The following is an 18,158-nucleotide window of genomic DNA, read 5'->3' as shown; positions in this document are numbered from 1 at the left end:
TGGATTTATTCGGACATGTAAATCAGCACATTTGGAATATGTGACCAAAAAATATTTGTCAAAGCAGCGGTAAGGTCAGACTGTATATAAAGATGAACGACGTGTCAGCTCCCAAAAAATGAAGCCAAAGTTTCTCTATTGCCAAAGATCGTTCTTATCACACTGACCTGTGTCAAAATGTTAACTTAGTGTTAAATCAGCTTTTATCATCATTTTTGGAAAAAGGGAACCTGTAATATCTTGTGCATTTGAACGTAGTGAGCAAAAATCAAGAGAATGGGAAACGGGGGATTGGGATTTGTGGATTCAACCAAATACTGAGATGTTTCAAGAAGACCAGAATATAATCCAAATAGTTTTTTATTTCAAATGAATACCGAAACAGATTTTAGTACAGATGGGGAGAAGAATAACATTCAGAGTGTTTATAGACATAGGTATTAGGGAACTGGTCCAAGGTTATTTGGCTGCCATTTCCATACCATCCAAATTCTGGCAAAACAGAACAAAACATTAGCCCTGGGTGGGACGAACAAACTTCAAGCTAGGAAAATAACATTTTAATCCTTGCCATCCTCTCTGAGGACTAACCCCGAGAACAAAATGTGCTGTTGGCCACCTTCTCCAACCGGTCAGCTGCTTCCATTTGCAGGGGACTGGGCTGCAGCCTGCAGGGTCCTCCGGGCCATCTCCAGGGCGCCTTCCTGGGTCTTGTTCCCGCCAATAAAGCCTCCAGTGTGGACGAAGATGCAGCCCTTAATCCCGCTGAGCTTCGACAGCGCATCGTCTCTGACGCCACGCCACTCCTCTAGCAAGGACAGCCTGGGAGAGGAAGACAGAAGGGCAGGTTGGCTCACAGATGGAGTACGCTATGTGGTCAGCTGCTCACTTCCTGTTGACACACTGGGCTGTACATGTCTGCACAAGCAGAAAACCAGCAATTATAACACCACTTCTAACCCAGGAATCCTATTAACAAAATATCAGTGTATGACGAGAATCAAACCAAAGAAAACTACTTTTGTTTGAGTCACTTTTTAAAGCAAAAATACCCCAAAATGTCTGGCCATATCTTCTCAACTGTGAAGATTTGTGTCCTTGCTTTGTCTTATACAACATTAAACAAAGGGTCTATGGGTTTTGTGCTGTTTTTTGGACAAAACGACAACAAAGACGTTTAAAGATGAGAAGTAAATGATGATTTCCTTCCGTTATTTTCTGTATGGCTTCTGCAGTAAGACTTGAATTGCTCTTTGTATTTTCAGATTCCATGACCTGGAGAATGTGAGGTAAAAACTGCTGCCATTAAAGGTAAACTGCAGTAACCCTCGCATACAGCGCCATTGCAATCAGTCCCAGCAAAATGACGACTAAAACCAGCTTTGTCCCTCTCCAGTGATGTGGAAAAATCCCAGATTGGCACCGCGGTCGGAGAGACGAGCGGTGGCAGCGGAGACAACAGGCAATCTTACGAGGTGGAGAAAAGATTGGTTCTGCCAGGGCTTACGAGCTGACCCCAACTAAGTGTCTTTGGATGTCGCATACACAGGCTGAAAATTCATAAATATGTAGAGCAGCTCATTTACCACCCACTGGAAGAAGCACAGACCCGTCTACAGCCTGGCACATGGTTTGAAACACATTACGTGATGGTGTGTGTGTGATTCCTGCCTTGATGGAGTTATTATCTCCTTCCTCTCAGACCACTGTATTGTCCGTATGTATAATAATTGATAGATTTAGTCGTCTTTGATACCGATTCTGATTCCATTCTGACTCATCACTTCATCACTCGCCTCTCTCCCTTCCACTGCTTCTGAAATAGACTTGAAAAGCCCTTAAAAACTCACTCAATCTGCTAAAAGGCATCAAGTTTCATTATAAAATGTCATGTTAACCTCGGGCTTCTCTTCCTCGCTGTCACACGCTCGATGAAGTATGGAACAGCTCAAACCTGTGAGACTAAAAGTGAAATGGCTGTCAAAAAGTTTGAAATGAGTCAAATGTTTTCTCTCCTTCTGAGTTTTCCTTTTAAATATTCTTTACCATTCTGTATAACATAAGATTCAGGATGTGAGGAGCTTCTAAATCCATCAGAAATCCCACGAAAATAATTGTTGATGTGTACACGTGCACTGAAACTCGATTTTTCTCAGACTCCTCTCACCGGCAGTCTGTACAATCTCATCCCCATTAAGACTGTCATGAGACAACATGGGGAGGAAAGCATGACGAACCCGTAATCCCTGTTAAATGAACCGAGCAATCAATAGCTCCCCAGTACGGCTGGAAAACGAGCTCAGCAGAAAGGTCAACAGGGCTGGTAATGAGGAAAAGAGTAGGAGGGGGATGACTGTTGTTATGACAGGCCAGGAAGCTCTGATTCTCAAGATGACCGATGTCTAAAAATAAGGCCACGATTAGCAAATTACTCTTTTCATGGGATAAGACCCCCCCCTCCCCACTAAGACCTTTATTAAACCATTATGAGACAGATATTGGGAGAAGCTGCTTAATTAGGAAAATAAATGGGACAAATCTGCTTGTATTTAGAGATGTTGTGCCCAATCGGATTATGACGGTCATGTGTGCAGAGGTATTCAATTCTCCTGCAGCTTGCTGACTCATAATCTATGGACACAATTTCTATAGTAGAGAGTTTAAACATGTTTTTCCTTGGAGAGATGCAAGTCCTTTGCACACAAGGCGTTTTTTTCATGTGATTCATCCGTTATTAATATTTTGTGAACCTACGTTCAGTCAGCACCGGCTTTATGTGCGAATGTTGACGGACAATATTGCTGCTTTTGGTATTTTTCGAAACAAGGTCGATTTTCCAAGGAGTCGCTTTCGACATGTACATATCTAACCAATCAGAATGTGTGTTGGTGACGTCACACTTTGAAGCAGCAGTAGTAGAACCACTTCTTCCTCTATCCAGTCTGATATTAAGTATATTTGTCGATTATTTTAAATATATTAGTCTTTAGCCATTGCTCAGTTGTTTTTGCCTTTAAAGGGATACAATGTAACGTGAATTTAGGATCAAGCAACAGGCAACAAGAAAAGGAACGGACCATTACGCACAGCTGGGACTGTTTACGAACAAACAGGACTTTCGTTAAATTAAATTTTAACTACGATCTTGGGGCCAGTTTCTGCAGCACTTCTTCAATCTGTCCAGCAGACATCCTGAAATATATCATGAAGATACTGTGGTTCAGTTTAAGCTCCTGAACCGAGCAGTGAAACTCGCCACCTTCTCCAGTATTGTTGTACCCAGGTGTATCATCCTATTTTCTTCTTATCAAATAAAGCACCACACCAGAATTGCTTTTTTTTCCTGGCATATTTTTATAATTTATTTGTTCACTTCAGGCTTAATGTGATCAGTCAGGTGCAATCGAAATTTGTCTCAGAATGCCGTTGATGGCAAAGACCTAAACATGAGGAGGTGCCAAATGCTCCTGCAGCCTGCTGACTCAAAATTCATGGACACAATTTATGTGCTAGAGAATTTAAACACTTTATTCTTCTTCTTTCAACAGGAGCCATATACCAGAGATTTAGTCAATTGATCTCAAAAGAGGGCAGAGTGGGAAAAAAGAGACGAATATGATCTTTGAAAGAAAATTATAGAATTGTTTCTAATTTGTCTTCTCATCATGATTGTTGTTTTTTTCGTAGCTCCTAGCTTTTCATTCTCAATTTATCTCAGATGTCACAAACATTTGATCTTCAGTTGAATGTGTAAGAAAGCTGTAACTTTTCAGATAATCGCTAAATCATTTTCAATACATTCTTAAGCAAAAATGCCAAACATTATCCAGTCAAAGGTTTTGATTTGTAGGGATTTGCTGCTTTTCCTTTTATATCTTTATATATTTTATATTTTTATCTCATCCTCAACTATTGGACAGTTAACAAGGGCTTTTTTTGGAAATTATAATTACTGTTTTCTGAACATTTAAATGATCTAATTATCTCTTAATTAAAAAATATATTTTTATATATTATTTATTTATTTTTCCAGTAATGTTCTGATTGACCTAGTCATCTTTCATCATTATCCTATATTACCCTATATTTTACATCTCAGAGGAAGGACTGCTTCCATCACCCTCTTCCTTCTCACATTTCCTTAGCAATGCAATGCTGATCAAAATACACCCTGTTCTCCCCCAGGTGCAGTAGCAGGGACACGGGTGATAACAACACACCTTTCGCAAGTCGGCACTTGCACACTGGAAGGAAGCAGGCCACCCAGAGACAGAGCCATCTGGAGCTCTGCTTTTTATCCATCTCAGTGGCCATTGTTCTTATGTCGCTCTACACAGCAACTACCCCGTTTGCATTACATCAAATCTTTTGAGGTATGACCACACACGGGTCCCTGTGTCTCTTAAGTTGAAAGGGCTGCCGCCTGATGAGATTCTGCAACAGAGTGGGGGGAAAAAGCTGAGCACAGGGATGAGGCGAGGGAGGGGTGGAGGGTGTGAAAGGTGAGAAGGCGAGATAGGGATGACGGAGGGATGGAGGAAGTGGGGGGAGAAATTTAACAGGAGGGAGCAAGGCATATAGGGAAAAGGTGATGAAATGGAATTGGGTGACGATAGGAATCAGACAAATACTGTATGTTAGAGAAAAAAGAGAGACAGAGAGAGAGGAGGAAAAGAAACTAATAGGAGAGGAAATAGAAAGGAAGAGTGCAGCCAGGCTGAAATCAAACAGATATCCCAGCCTCTTCCTGTTTCTTTGGGCATGATGTGCTCTGGAAGCCCCCTACTGCTCCCAAGCAGCCCACAGTGAATCATTGATGAGACGTGTCAAACCAGGGATAAAAGCTTCAGGGCACATACTGTCAGAGGAAACAACACATTCTAAAAACATGGCGGTCAGGTGGACCAGTGGCTAAGAGACCATCTGCTGTGGTTGTCTGGTCTAATGTATCGGAGATGTAAAGTCAATATTCATACAGTCCGACATTTTAAATTCTTCTCAAAGGGATTTAGTCTGAACAACACAGGGTGTCTACAGCTATACACAAGTTCAATTTATGAGTTTTAAAGACCATTTTTACCAATTTAAATTCATTTTAAGACAAATCTTGCAATGGAAAAAGTATTCCTGGCTTTTATCCCTTAAAAGCATCTAAATCAGCAAGTTGCATGTCAATTTCCAACCCCATATCTGATAGGAAAGCATATGGTTATAGTTAACATATGCATGCATGTATAAAATTATCAATAAAAACTGAACTTGACATGTTTTGACACATCGAAATTACATTACATTACATTTAGCTGACACTTTTATCCAAAGCGACTTACAATAAGTGCATTCATGATGTGGTGATGTGGAAACAGAGTGTTCCCACTGACTGACGCAGAGTGTTCTAAATGGGGATGGAAATGGTGAGAAGAGATAAAAAGTGTGATAAGAGTTTGTAAGAGATGGAGCCAAACAAATCAGCCCATTTCTGACTCGTATCCAAAAATGAAAAAAAATATTTCCCAGAGTCAATATTTTTCATCTCTATAGTTTTGTAAAGCACAAATCACAACCAATATTCTTTCACCTCTGTCACTGGTGATTAAGTGGAGAAGACTCAGCAACATTGCGGTGGGAAAGATTTTCTATAGCCGGTGATTTCCATACTTTCCATGATTTATTTGTGGCAGTCGGCAGAAACAGCAACACTGACCCACACATGCTGATTTTCTCTCTCAAACACACAGACAGCAAACCTGCCTGTGAGAAGTCTGAATCAAAGCATCATCATATGCAGAAGGAAGGGATGATGTTGGATGTTAGAGCCTGTTAGAATTTGTCTGGTTAGTTGAGGTACGTTGCACAAACTGCAAGTCAATGTTGACTGCTCGTTCAAATAGATAACAGTAATGTTTTTCAAGTCTGATCCTGCATGTCGGTAAATTGAAAAAATGTTTTCAAAGACATAGAAGGGCTCGTCCTGAGGCGGCACGAAGACAGTCTGGGCGAGAGGTCTTAGCAAAACCGATTACCTAGAAATCACACAAGGGAAAGCTGAACAGTGCGATTAGCTTTCCAATTAATTGGTTTTGAATATTTCCAGAGTTCAACCAGCGGTGCTACGGCAGCTGCATGAAGCAGGGGGAGAGGGTCAGGAAGAAATCGCAGTAGCTAATAGTGAGAGAAAAGAAGGAGAGGAGGCCATGCTGCTGTGGGAGAGCCAGTTAGGGCTGCACCAAACGTACACTGGTTTGCACTCTGCTGTAGACAGTGTAAAATGTTATGAGCAGTAGCAGCATTGCGGGTCAACGTGCAGAAGATGCTAATCAGGTAAACAATTCCCCTCTAGAGGCAGGGGACACAAACTTCAGGGGTGTTAATTATCTGGGAAAATTAACACATCGGGTCTTTGTCTTGTCAACACCATTTTCTACTGAGTGGCACTGGGTGTCACTAGTGAATATTAATGTGATTTAATGGGCACGGATGAGGGAGCTTTCCTTTAAGTGGCAGGCCTGTGGGGTGAAGTCCTCATTATGACTAGGAGATGAGAAAATGATCAACAACTAGGCACTAATGCACACAGCCCGGAAAGGTGAGATATTTACATGTATGGCACAAACAATCCAAAGTATCACAACATCAAAAAATATTAAAAGATTCAAATGGAGAATAGTGATTCTACTGCAATACTATTTTGTCCATTTCAGCGAGTGTCTCCTCAGCGGCTGCGAGCTGACCCGTCTGTGTTTGTGCTAATAAAAGCAAAACTAGAGGACCAGGTACAGAATCCAGGAAAGTGTCCCCCTTCTTTGACGTGCTGGCTGTGCCCGAACCAACTTCAAGGTTGCACCAACAAAGCTTTGTGAACTGAATGACGTGGTTAGAAGAGCAGACTGATGATGGTGATGTGGAAACAGAGTGCTCCCACTGAGTGACGCAGGGTGTTCTAAATGGGGATGGAATCATCTGCCATTGGAAAAATTCCTCAGTATCACACTGATAAATGAGGAAAGAGAGATTTTCTGCAACCAAACAACTGCATTGACTCAATCTGCAACATATCTAAAATCATTGGTTTCTAAAAGTGTACTGAACATGCGATGGTAATTTGTAATTTGTGATCAGTCCAGCAAGAAACACAAGAAGGACCTTCATGGTACACGGCTGAACTAAGACAACACATGAGGGCTGGTCCCAAAGATTTCAATATGAAGGGGAGAATTACAACAGATGACATAGTTACTTTATCTGTAACCAATGTTTGTATAATAAAAAGTAAAAAAAGGCCAAAGCACTTAACCACCATCACACTGAGACAGAGACATTATCCTATGGTAGACAACCAAGATGTGTACTGATAGGTCAGCTGACAGGTCCATGAAAGAAGAGCATCCAGGAAGTATATAAAAGAAAAAAGTTGCAGTGTAGTGAACTAGTGGCAGAATGATAGACAGATGAATATTGTATTGATCCCAAGGGACATTTGGAATAACAAGAGAGAGACTGGAGAGCAAAAAATTTGGCTGCCGAAATTGTGCATTAACAGTTGATATTTTTTGCAAAAAATACATTTCTGTTTAATTAAAGCACATTCAAATACCGAAGTACTGGTTTCTTCATTGCTTATATTTAAAGATAATTGGGACAGATAATCTAACAAGCCTGTGTTGTTCAATAGAGCGTGAAACTCACATTCATAATAATCACCTTCATAAACATCTTGGAGCATGTTTAAATAAGAATGACCCAGCCTGCTGTATGTGAAGCAGAGCGTGCAATTATCATTAGGAAAACTAAAAAGGAAACACCTGAGTGAGAGAGGTGAGCCTGGAGGAAGGGCTCAGGAGGTATTGGGTTTGTTTACATCCTTTCAAACCCTTTGAGACCAGTGTGAGAAGAAAACAAAGAGATATTCTCCCCGGATGACATGTCAGCCTTCTGTGGCTAGTTGTCAAATAAGTATGAAAGTGAAATCATCTGTCACCAGAGCTCATCGGGGAGACTCCGGAGCTCTGTCTGTCACTGGGTTTTCCACAGGTAAATAAATAATAAATGAATAATAAATAAATCAATCCCGTCTGTGAGAACCTGTTTGCTAGTCAGGGTCACAACATCCCTGCAAGTTCTGCATTCTTGATTTCTGCCAAGGTAACTCATGCAAGGTGCTCCTTATACACTTCAGATCAAAAGCTCATCACGCAGAATGGCAATTTCATTCTGTGGGGGGTGGGGGGTGCCGGTTACCAGGGCACCTGCTGCAAGCCACAAACCACCTGGTTCTTGAAATACCAAAGTGAAAGTGGCATCGACATCCTCAGCAAACCAAAATCCAGGGTTTTCCCTCATCTCCAATCCTGTTTGTAATATTCATGGACACGACCTCAAGGTGCAGGGGGCGGGGGAGAGTGTTTGCATCGGGAGGATCAGAATTGCATCGCTGCTCTTTGCAGATGATGTGATTCTATTGGCTCATCAGGCTGTGACCTTTAGCCAACACTGGAGCGAGTTGCAGCAGAGTGTGAAGGGGCCATGATGAGACTCAGCACCTTCAAGTGTGAAGAATTGGTTCTCAACCCGAGTGACGGAGTATCTGGGGGTTGTGTTGGTGGATGTGACGAGGATGGAGCAGGAGATTGACAGGTGGGTTTAGTGGGACATCAACAGTAATGCGGTGCTTTGTACCGGACTGCTGTGGTGGAGAGGGAACTGAGCGTGAAGGCAAAGCTTTTAATTTCCCAGTCGATATTTCAACCGTAACTTGAAAGTGACGTCTGGGTAGTGCCCGAAATAATAAGAGCTCAGACACAAGTGGCTGAAATTCGTAGTTTAGCATAATATTTTGAATTGGAAAAATAAAATTACCTGTTATTAAAGGTGTGGAGCCCAGCGGGAACACACTGGACCCGCCACTGTCCGTTCTGGTCTGGGTACAGGACAAACTTGATGGGCGTCTCCACCTTGAGATCATTCTCCAGGGCAAACAGATGCTCCTTCCAGGGACACCCGCCCTGGGAAAACAACAGAACCTCTCCACTGGGATCTACCTGGAGATGTGAAGGGAACCGTGAAATTGCATGTTATACGCAAGATAAATGAGAACCACAAAAAAAGGGGAGCGCTGTAATTTTGGAGAAAGGTGACAATTGCAGTTCTTTGTGTAATTTAGAAAAAAAATAATCTAATGTTACACCTTCATAATCAAGTTTGTCAATATAATAATGTCTAATATTATATAACGTGATGTAACAGAAGCTAAATATGAGACCAGAACAGTATATTTTTTCATTATATTCGAAATAAGTATTTCAAGTTTTCAAAGAACTGAAAATAGAAAACAACACAGATATGAATCATGCAGCCACTGCCAAATATCTCCATTAGGGATTTTAAAAAAGGTACATGTATTATGACTATCATTGAAAAGAATGTAATAAATTTAAATGTTATGTTATAAAGTGCTTCATACAAAACATGAAAATGGGTGTCATTCTAAAATCTAATATAAATTTGTTTTGTTTTTTTTAAGTTTTTGGAATAATTTAAGACTGTTCTGGGTCCATACTAAACTACCCTCATCTCCTGGAGGAGCTGGCTGAACAGTTATTTAGTGATTAGTGTGGTTGGTATAAATGTGTATTACATACAACACGTAATCTACACAGTAAAATACAAGGAGCAAAATTAATTAATAAAAAGGTAATAACAGTATTGCAGTATTTCTTTATAACTAAGGTGGCATGAACTCGCGAAGGGAAACAAAAAACTAAATGACAATATGAACATTAGATCAGAGGGTCAAGTACCTGATGTCTTTGCTTAACAGCTTCCTCCACCACCACACGAGCCGGCAACCAGGAGGACTGGTAAAAATCCACACGGTCCAGGAACTCCTCCCCAACCATTTTCATGGCCTTCCTGAAACCCTCCTGGTGAAAACAGGAGTAAACATACACAAATTAATACAGTGAATTAATGCGACAGTAACACTGTAGCATATTGTGAAGGCAGAAATACATTGTTTTGACAACCGACATGACTGAAGATGTAATTTAAATGAAAGAGAAAAATAACTTGGTGCAAAATCCTAATGATCAATCACCACCTTTGTCATTGGATTGTGCATTTTGATGTGTCTAAACATCTCCTCACTGATCTCTGCAGCAATTGCTTCATCAGCTTCATGTCACGTTCTGCACAAACCTCAGTCTGACCTTCCTCTCTCCAACCAAGAGAGCATGAGAAAGACAGATATGGATTCAAACCCATGCAATCATCAGCACGTGTGCACACCATAGCCTTTACACACACACACACACACACACACACACACACACACACACACACACACACACACACACACACACACACACACACACACACACACACACACACACACACACACACACACACAGAGAGAGACAGAGAGAGAGAGAGAATCCTAAGCTGCATACATCTGATTGAGGGGTCTGCAATGTCCCTGAGTTCAACAGTTGTGGCTGGAGGAGAAAATCCATTTAGGTTTTTCACTTATCACAAACAGCCACTGTTCAGAGTTCAGCAGGTCAGTCAGCCATTAATTTACCTGCCAAACCTTCTTCCAATTTAAATCTTTCTCACTTTTTGAAGTGTCAGAACTGTCTCACCTCTCGGCGTGAGTAGGGAAATTGGAGGAAAAGACCAGGACATAAAATCATGTGAACTGAAATATGGTAAAAATTATAAATAGGCTGGCTTCTCCACTGGGATGGTCCACGACAATGGAAAAATGTAGGTATAGTCAACATATATGCAGCCAGGCTGCAGGCATCTCATGAGATTCTGGAGAAAACATTTGTTGTTTCCCTGCAGGCGTTCCACTCCTGCACTAATGAGGATAGAGAAGTCACTCTGGTCCATTTCTGGGGCTCTGTTGTTTCAGCACAACTCAGAGCACTGCATTAAACCTGAGGTGTTTACCTCAAGATTCTTAACCTAGTTTGTCTTTTTGTTTCACTACAGGTTTCCCAGGTTGTGCGAGATCATCATGAAAAACATTCAGTTATCAGAAACAAAAAGGGACTTCAATGATTCACATTTCAGATTTGTTGCAAGGTGACAAAGGTTATTGACTTTAAACATTCTTTGAGATATGTCTTTTGTTTCTATTGTATTTTTGCTTTTTGAAATGGATATGATTTATACATTTCTCTCTACTGATGTAATTTGAGTTTAAAATGTATTGTTTTTAAGTTTATTACCTGTCTGTTGCCAGGCTGAAATATACTGTCACTTTTTAATTGTTTGCATACTGGACATTGTGTGCAGAGATTTTTATAAAAAGTTTAACTTTGTGTTCATCCTACCTGGTTTATCTGCAGTGAAGATTTCATAATCAGTATTTTTTATAAAATGAAACTGAATTTGGTTTATTACTGTTTGTGTGTGTGGCTTATACATTTATATATGCAAGTTATAAGTTAGAATTGTTTAATTAACTGGTGTAATTAGTTCAACTGCATCAAGCTGATATAGAACAAACTGTGAGGGAGTACACATGCACACTCATGTCATCACTCACATGCGCTCACCTCAGTGTCCTGACTCTTGCTGTTCCAGCGTGGGTTCAGGTGGCCGACACGTGCACTCATCGTGCTGGAAACGGCGTAGCGGGGCTCCCCTTCATACTGGGAAATGCCGTTGTCTATGGCATCAACCTCCTCCACAAAGTTATCGTACAGCTGCGAGGAATCGAAAGAGACATGAAACATTATGGAACTGTAGATTTTATAAAGAAGCACTGGCCGGCTAATGCAGTAAAGACATTTGGACTTTCAGGGGAGAGAATTGCACTGAGATTACTGAGATTGATTTGGACACAGTGTGTGGGCATTTACTGGAGACCAAATTGCAAGGCTGGATCATTAAACCAAGAGGAAATTGGCAAATTGCAGCTTTTTAGCAAGTCACTGGCAAAGCTCCCAGAGCAAGTAGAAGAGGAACAGATATACTGAAACATATTAAGGGCTGAAAAGTCAACTCTCCAGCACATCACAAGGTCAATCATCAAAGAGTTGACATTTTACAAGTGGAACTAAGCTTTGAGGCAAAAATAGAGGAACAGTTTGTTTGAACTGGCTCAGGGTTGAGACATGAAACATCCGAGAATAAACAAAGCCTCGTGAGTAAAAGGATTACTGTGGGCTTTCGACAAACTGACACATCAAAACTCCAATGATTAGTGTTATAATAGTGATAATATTCATGGTGACCTCAGATTTAGCTGCTTAATGGGCCTGACCATTTAAATCTCTATGTGCTGAGGCCTCCTGCTGGCTGAGCTGTCTAAATTACATTAAATATAACTGCAGTGTCTACAAATTGATTCTGACGAAGCCGTTTGAACTCCATTTAATTTTCCGAAATATTGGGTCTGGATATTTCCCAGTTTTGCTTCCATATAAAAAACACAGCAGGTGTTTATCCAGTTGTTGTACCTGTGTTCACGACAACAGGAACATGTCTGGAACATTCAGGCGAGGGATGTAAGTAGAGCGTGTAGGAGGCAGGACATGACGGGGAAATTCAGCTGCAGACACCCCATGTTTATGTTTACAGCAAATTGACACAGGCGTCGGCTCTTATCGCCAAAAGCTTATAAAACACAATCAATGGTAATTCACAGCCTGTTGAAAATCTGTTGTCACTCTCCTCCCACCTTGTCATAGAGCACCTCCAGCTGCTTGTCATCCTCCTTCAGCTGCGTCAGCTGAGCCAGCACCCGATGGCCAAAATGCATGTAGACCAGGCCGGCGGAGCTGAGTTTGGTCACCCACGGCTTCTCTGGATTCAAACTGTGGTAGCTGTCTGTAAATGTCCTGAGGAAAAAGAAACCACTCTATTAGCTGACTACTACAGAAACAGAAAAGTAGTTTTAAAAACAGCTGTTTTTCACATTTTATTGACAAAAGATTAACAAATTAATCCTGAAAATAATCTGCAGAAGAACAATAAATGTTCCTGATTGAGGCTACATGATGATTTATTTAGAAAAACAATTTGCACACCCAGTTTATGTTCATGTAAAAAAAGCAAGTAAATCAAATGTGCAGTATTTTAATGAGTTCTGTCTCTGACGTAGGAAACAAACAAGACAACAGCATATATAATTTTTTTAAATGAGATACAGTGACTGGACAATCGGAGCTCAGTGATATCCACACTTCATATTTAGATTAAGGTTTGGGTGATTCAAAATCATCAGTCTTCTGCTCATTAGCTGCTCAAAAGCTATTCAAAGATTTTCCTGCTGCAGCCACATGTGTGCAGCAGATCTTTGGACACGTATCAGATATCATCAAGGGGACATGTGTCGAATAATCTCTTCAGCTTCAGGCAGCGAGTTGGCATTCGAGAGCTCGCGGGCGAGTGTGTGAGCGTGAGAACACATAAATAAACGCCACCGGAGGTCTCTCCTTAGCCACGTGCTGAGATGGGTGGGCTCCAGTACTGAGCCCTTGCTGGTCATTTAATTCAGGCTTAATTAGGAGGCTTGGGCTGCAGCTCAGGCCGTGAAATGAATGAGTGACAAGCAGGGGGGTAATCACAGCCATTAAAAGGACTAATTGGCCAAGCTGAGGCATTTCTATTCGGATTATCAGGAGATGGGACTGAATGAGTGAGAGGAAAATTTGTGAAAGAAAAGATACAGTTTGCAAAGAGGAGTCGAGTCGTCAAACTAACTGTGAAAGGCTAAGATGTTTCCTTTCTGAGCCGAGGAGCATTTACCAAACTGAACTAAATCAAGGTGAGTGAAGAAGAAGATTAAAAAAAACGTTTAAATATGTCACGTACTATTGCACATCATTAGAAAGAAAAGACCCATTAAGTTAATGATTCAATCAATAACATATTGAAGACAAACGTGATAATTGGCTTTTCAATTTCACACCATTTAAAGCTGAATACATGCTTTTTTAAGGACTAATTTAAACAGCTGTCAACTTTTAACACTTTGAGTTTGAAGTTTCCAATAAATGCAATAACATGATAATACAAATGAGCATTTGTGACCCTTTCACAAACAAATCGGTAATGTCGACATACTTGCTGATTTACACCGATAAGAAAACTTTTATAAACTGTGGAGAAATTATGTGCATTTTTTATAATAGAGTATACGGTTAAACTGTAAAATTGCATGTCTTTGTCAAAAGAGTTTGATAATGTCATCTTTGGAGTAATGGTTTTTGCAGATATATCAGTTTCCGAAATGTTTTACTCTCCAATATTGGTATTGGCATCTACCTCGCAACGGTCAAGCTTTTAACTGCATCCAGGAATCTCTCTGCTATTTGAGGCCTCACTCAAGAAGGAATGAATAAATGAATAAACAAGCTGTTTCTCCTTCTTTTAGTCTTAAAGCTAAGCTATCCATCTCTGATCTCCTTTTAAAATGACAGACATGAGTGATGTCGATCTTCTCATCTAACTTTTGGCAAGAAACAATGTACAAAAACTTTTCCCCAGAATGTAATTTTACTCTTTTAGTGGCTTAATTACAGTCTTATTTTACATTGTAATCGTGATGTATTGGTTTTGCTGTCAACTTAATCTGCACATAAAATTTTTAAAGTGCTATTGAAATCTAATCGCACTTGGCAGCTCCTTATCCAGCTTCCTGCAGCACCCCAGCCCATCCATCCATCACTGCCATCACCACCACCTTGGCCCCATCTGCATGTGTGAGTGACAGCGGCATTCTCCTGCGGCCCCTGACAGTGTCGTGGCCTCGTGAGCCAACGGCAGGGGGCCGTTCAATTGAAGGGCTAATTATCACTAACCGCCTGCCAGGAAGAGAGCTCCGGCACATCTTTCACCGTGGTCATAAAAGCTATCGCTGATTATCATCAGGACATTAAGCTGAGACAACTGGAGTGGGCTGATTACTCCACGTGACGAGACTTGGAGTGAATGCAATCACTCGGAAGGAACTTTGGACGGAGATGTAGCAGAAAACACGGAGGCTGGTCATTCAGGATTTAATGCAATCAGGAGGCTTCAAGGATTCCTCTCATCCTTGGTACCAATTATAATGTACATTTATAGCCTTGTTTTATGGACAACAACTTAAAAGAGTGATGGATCTGAAATCCATTTATATTTACCCGTCTAGAGTTTAGGATGACACGATGGCAGCAAATAGAAAATGTGTGGTTAAATCCAAGGGTAAAGAGGCTCATGTTTACAGATGTATCAACACATATGTCAATACAATAATACAAAAATCAATACACACCTCTTCCGACTACACCTTGGCTAAGAAGATGGTCGAAGTCAAGTGTCACTTACATGTAGTACTTTGTAGCTCGGCTTTTTTGAAGCTAATGTATTTGCATGATTCTTGGTGATGGGGTTTGTACCCTCATGGTTTAATGCACTTATAGGAAGTCGCTTTGGATAAAAGTGTAATGTTACATGGGAGTCTATGCATTTGATCCAATGCAGGCCTCACAACAAACACTTACTGATTAACCTCTTGACAATCTTGTCAATGTCTAAACTCTTGGGTTGTGTGACTGCAACAGCAGAAATATTATAATAATGATTGGTCATTTAATTGGTCATTTAAATAGCTTCACAATTAATCTTTACTCACTTATTACTTATTTAAAGTATGGCTTTAATCAAGTTAATGAGAAAACACATGGTTAATATCAGAATATTGGTGTTCATGTTAACATGTCTAGTGTAACATTTGAAAGCAGGAAAAGATCTGTTGTTTAGTAATCATGAGGGCTGTCTCTAAATGGAAAGAACCATTGTTAATGATGTTTGTTACATTTGTGCTCTACAAATATCCATATCCTCCCCAATCTCAGTTCATTTTATTCCAAACGTCTACAGAAATCAAAAACAAATCTTAGCAGCAGCCCCGTGTCAGTGCCGTACCTCTGGTGATGGTCATAGCGGTGCTTCTTCGGGTCAAACTCTCCTCCCACATCTACAACAATGTCGCACTCTGCCAGCTTCGCCGGGTCCCTGGTCCGGACGATCTCAGCATCCTGAGAAAGGAATAGAAGGATTTGTGGATCTGTGAGGATTTACTATCAAGTCTCTGGTAAAGTTGAAGAGAAGATCTCCAGGAAGTAACTGACATTTCATGCACAGGCTTCATTTAGGTTTTATAAACCACATCAAACCCAGAGACAAACACACTGGAATGAATTCAATGACGACAATTAACTATGTTTATAATGTGGCCATGATTGGATCCAATGGAAATAAGTCTCTTGCAAGGCTCTAACCTTTAGTTAAAGGCCCAGTCAGTAAATTTATCCACAGACATTACTGAAGACACTTTAATACAAATACACAACGAGCATTATATCTACACACAGTGTGATAATGTATTTAAAACATCATCTGGTTATTATCTATTGGAGTAAGACTGGATAATACAGTGACAGATATCGTGACATGAGTTGTGTGTTTGTCTTATTGTGATGGCTGCAAAACATGTAATAAAATATGACATGAGAAAGATGTTTTTAACACCAGCACCTGTCGTGTTTTCATTCTGGTGTTGAGATTACAATGTATATTTACTTAGATTACAGTATTATAGAAATTATTTCTATAATACTGTTTATTATTATGGCTCCATCCACATAGGTCAACAGTTAGTCACTTAATAAAGACACTATAAGGATAAGGTAGAAACACATAAGTCTGATGAACATTTTGCTATTTCAACCTGACATATAATAATTATAATTTTATTTTATGGATCTATTTCAACTTTCAGGGAGATCAGCATCTTTCTATACAGCAGCACCCCCGTCTGGTGTGTTGTCACATTACATGGTGTAACAGTTACATAGGACCTACACCAGAGAAACACAAGAAAACATCTGTCCACAAACACCTGCAGGATTCAGTGACATCCAGATGTGCCTCCAGTGTTCGGGTTTGTTACAAAGCAGAGGTCTCACACACACACACACTGTGGTGTTAAACAGCTGATGGAGCATTAGCCACACGTTAGCATCTCCTCTCACCTTGTACTCGGGGAGCTGGCGCAGGAAGAAACAGGCCAGAACCTCGTCACAGTGGAAGCTGCCGTTGTGGGTCCCGATCTTTGTCGCCGACATGTTTTCTGAGCGGAGTCTCTTCGCTTCGCTGGACATGAAACGAGCTGCTGCGCGAGTCTCGACCACAGGGAGCAAACAGCGGAGGATGGCGCGTGGAGCTATGAGCCGTGAAACCCTCAGCGGTTTGGTAATGTTTGTTAAAATCCTGTTTTTAATCACACTAAGTGTTATCATACCGGGTGCGACACTTTCATTCACAGCGGACCGCGTTGGTGGTGGTGGCAGCGGCGGAAGGATTTGGCAGCCGGACCGGATGTGGTGCGCTTGTTTTGAGAACCGGAGAACCCCGGAGAGGATATTAGTCTTCTTCTTTTTGTTGCATTACGGCAGCTGGCATCCAGAATGTTGCATTACCGCCCCCTTCAGGTTCCAAGAGGATATTAGTTTGTTGTTGTTTTGTTTTTTAATATAAATATTCTATTCATAATTATTTTTAATACTTTTTAAAAACGTATATTTTATTATAGTAATGTTAACATTAGCACAACTAAGGTACTAAGAACTGACTCACGATATATGTTCTACAATGTGATTTAAAGTGGAATATATAGATTAAATGTGTAAATTTATTTTAAGCTGCTATTATTCCCTGAAAATATATTATTATTATTGTTGTTGTTGTTGTTGTTGTTATCGTAGTAATACTATTATTATTAATGTTGTTATCATTATTATTACTATTAGTAGTAGTTGTTGCAGTATTTATTATTATTATTATTATTATTATTATTATTATTATTATTATTATTATTAGCATTGCTACTAGACCCAGACCCACAGTGGCCTAAGAAGGTTTTCTGTCGCTGAAAAAAACTGTTACTATAATTTTAGCGGCACAAATATTCTTTGTAACTAAAACTTTTTCCAATTTGGGTAAGATTTTTGAACATTTTTAGTTTTTAATGTGTTTTTGTAGTTGTTGTTATAATAAACCGTAGTGACGTTTTGATTTGTTGGCTTGGTGTTATTTATAATTTGGAAGGATTTCTGTGACCAGCCATTTAAGACATGAGATGAAATACGATGTACTGTAAC

General features: G+C 40.3%; 1 protein-coding gene across 1 annotated transcript; it reads right to left on the bottom strand.

Annotated features, from left to right (window-relative positions):
* Window positions 1-344: 344 nt before the first annotated feature.
* Window positions 345-17,402, bottom strand: myg1 (myg1 exonuclease). Its single transcript, XM_035152911.2, has 7 exons — window positions 17,031-17,402; window positions 15,922-16,034; window positions 12,689-12,848; window positions 11,562-11,711; window positions 9,798-9,920; window positions 8,857-9,038; window positions 345-822 (listed from the first exon to the last, which is right to left on the bottom strand). The coding sequence occupies exons 1-7, from the start codon at window positions 17,295-17,297 to the stop codon at window positions 633-635; spliced, it is 1,185 nt and encodes a 394-aa protein (XP_035008802.1). The 5' UTR covers window positions 17,298-17,402; the 3' UTR covers window positions 345-632.
* Window positions 17,403-18,158: the final 756 nt, after the last annotated feature.

Source organism: Hippoglossus stenolepis, chromosome 3 (assembly GCF_022539355.2).
Source record: "Hippoglossus stenolepis isolate QCI-W04-F060 chromosome 3, HSTE1.2, whole genome shotgun sequence".
NCBI lineage: Eukaryota > Metazoa > Chordata > Actinopteri > Pleuronectiformes > Pleuronectidae > Hippoglossus > Hippoglossus stenolepis.
The sequence above is the reverse complement of the archived record's forward strand: the minus strand, read 5'-3'. Positions and strand labels throughout refer to the sequence as shown.

Excerpts from the sequence above, each read along its gene's own strand:
- myg1 (XM_035152911.2), bottom strand. The coding sequence starts at position 17,297 with ATGATAACACTTAGTGTGATTAAAAACAGGATTTTAACAAACATTACC. Across the intron at positions 16,035-17,030 it reads GCCAGCTCCCCGAGTACAAG|GATGCTGAGATCGTCCGGAC; the intron begins GTGAGAGGAGAT and ends TTCCTTTCTCAG. Across the intron at positions 9,039-9,797 it reads CTGTTAAGCAAAGACATCAG|GTAGATCCCAGTGGAGAGGT; the intron begins GTACTTGACCCT and ends TCACATCTCCAG.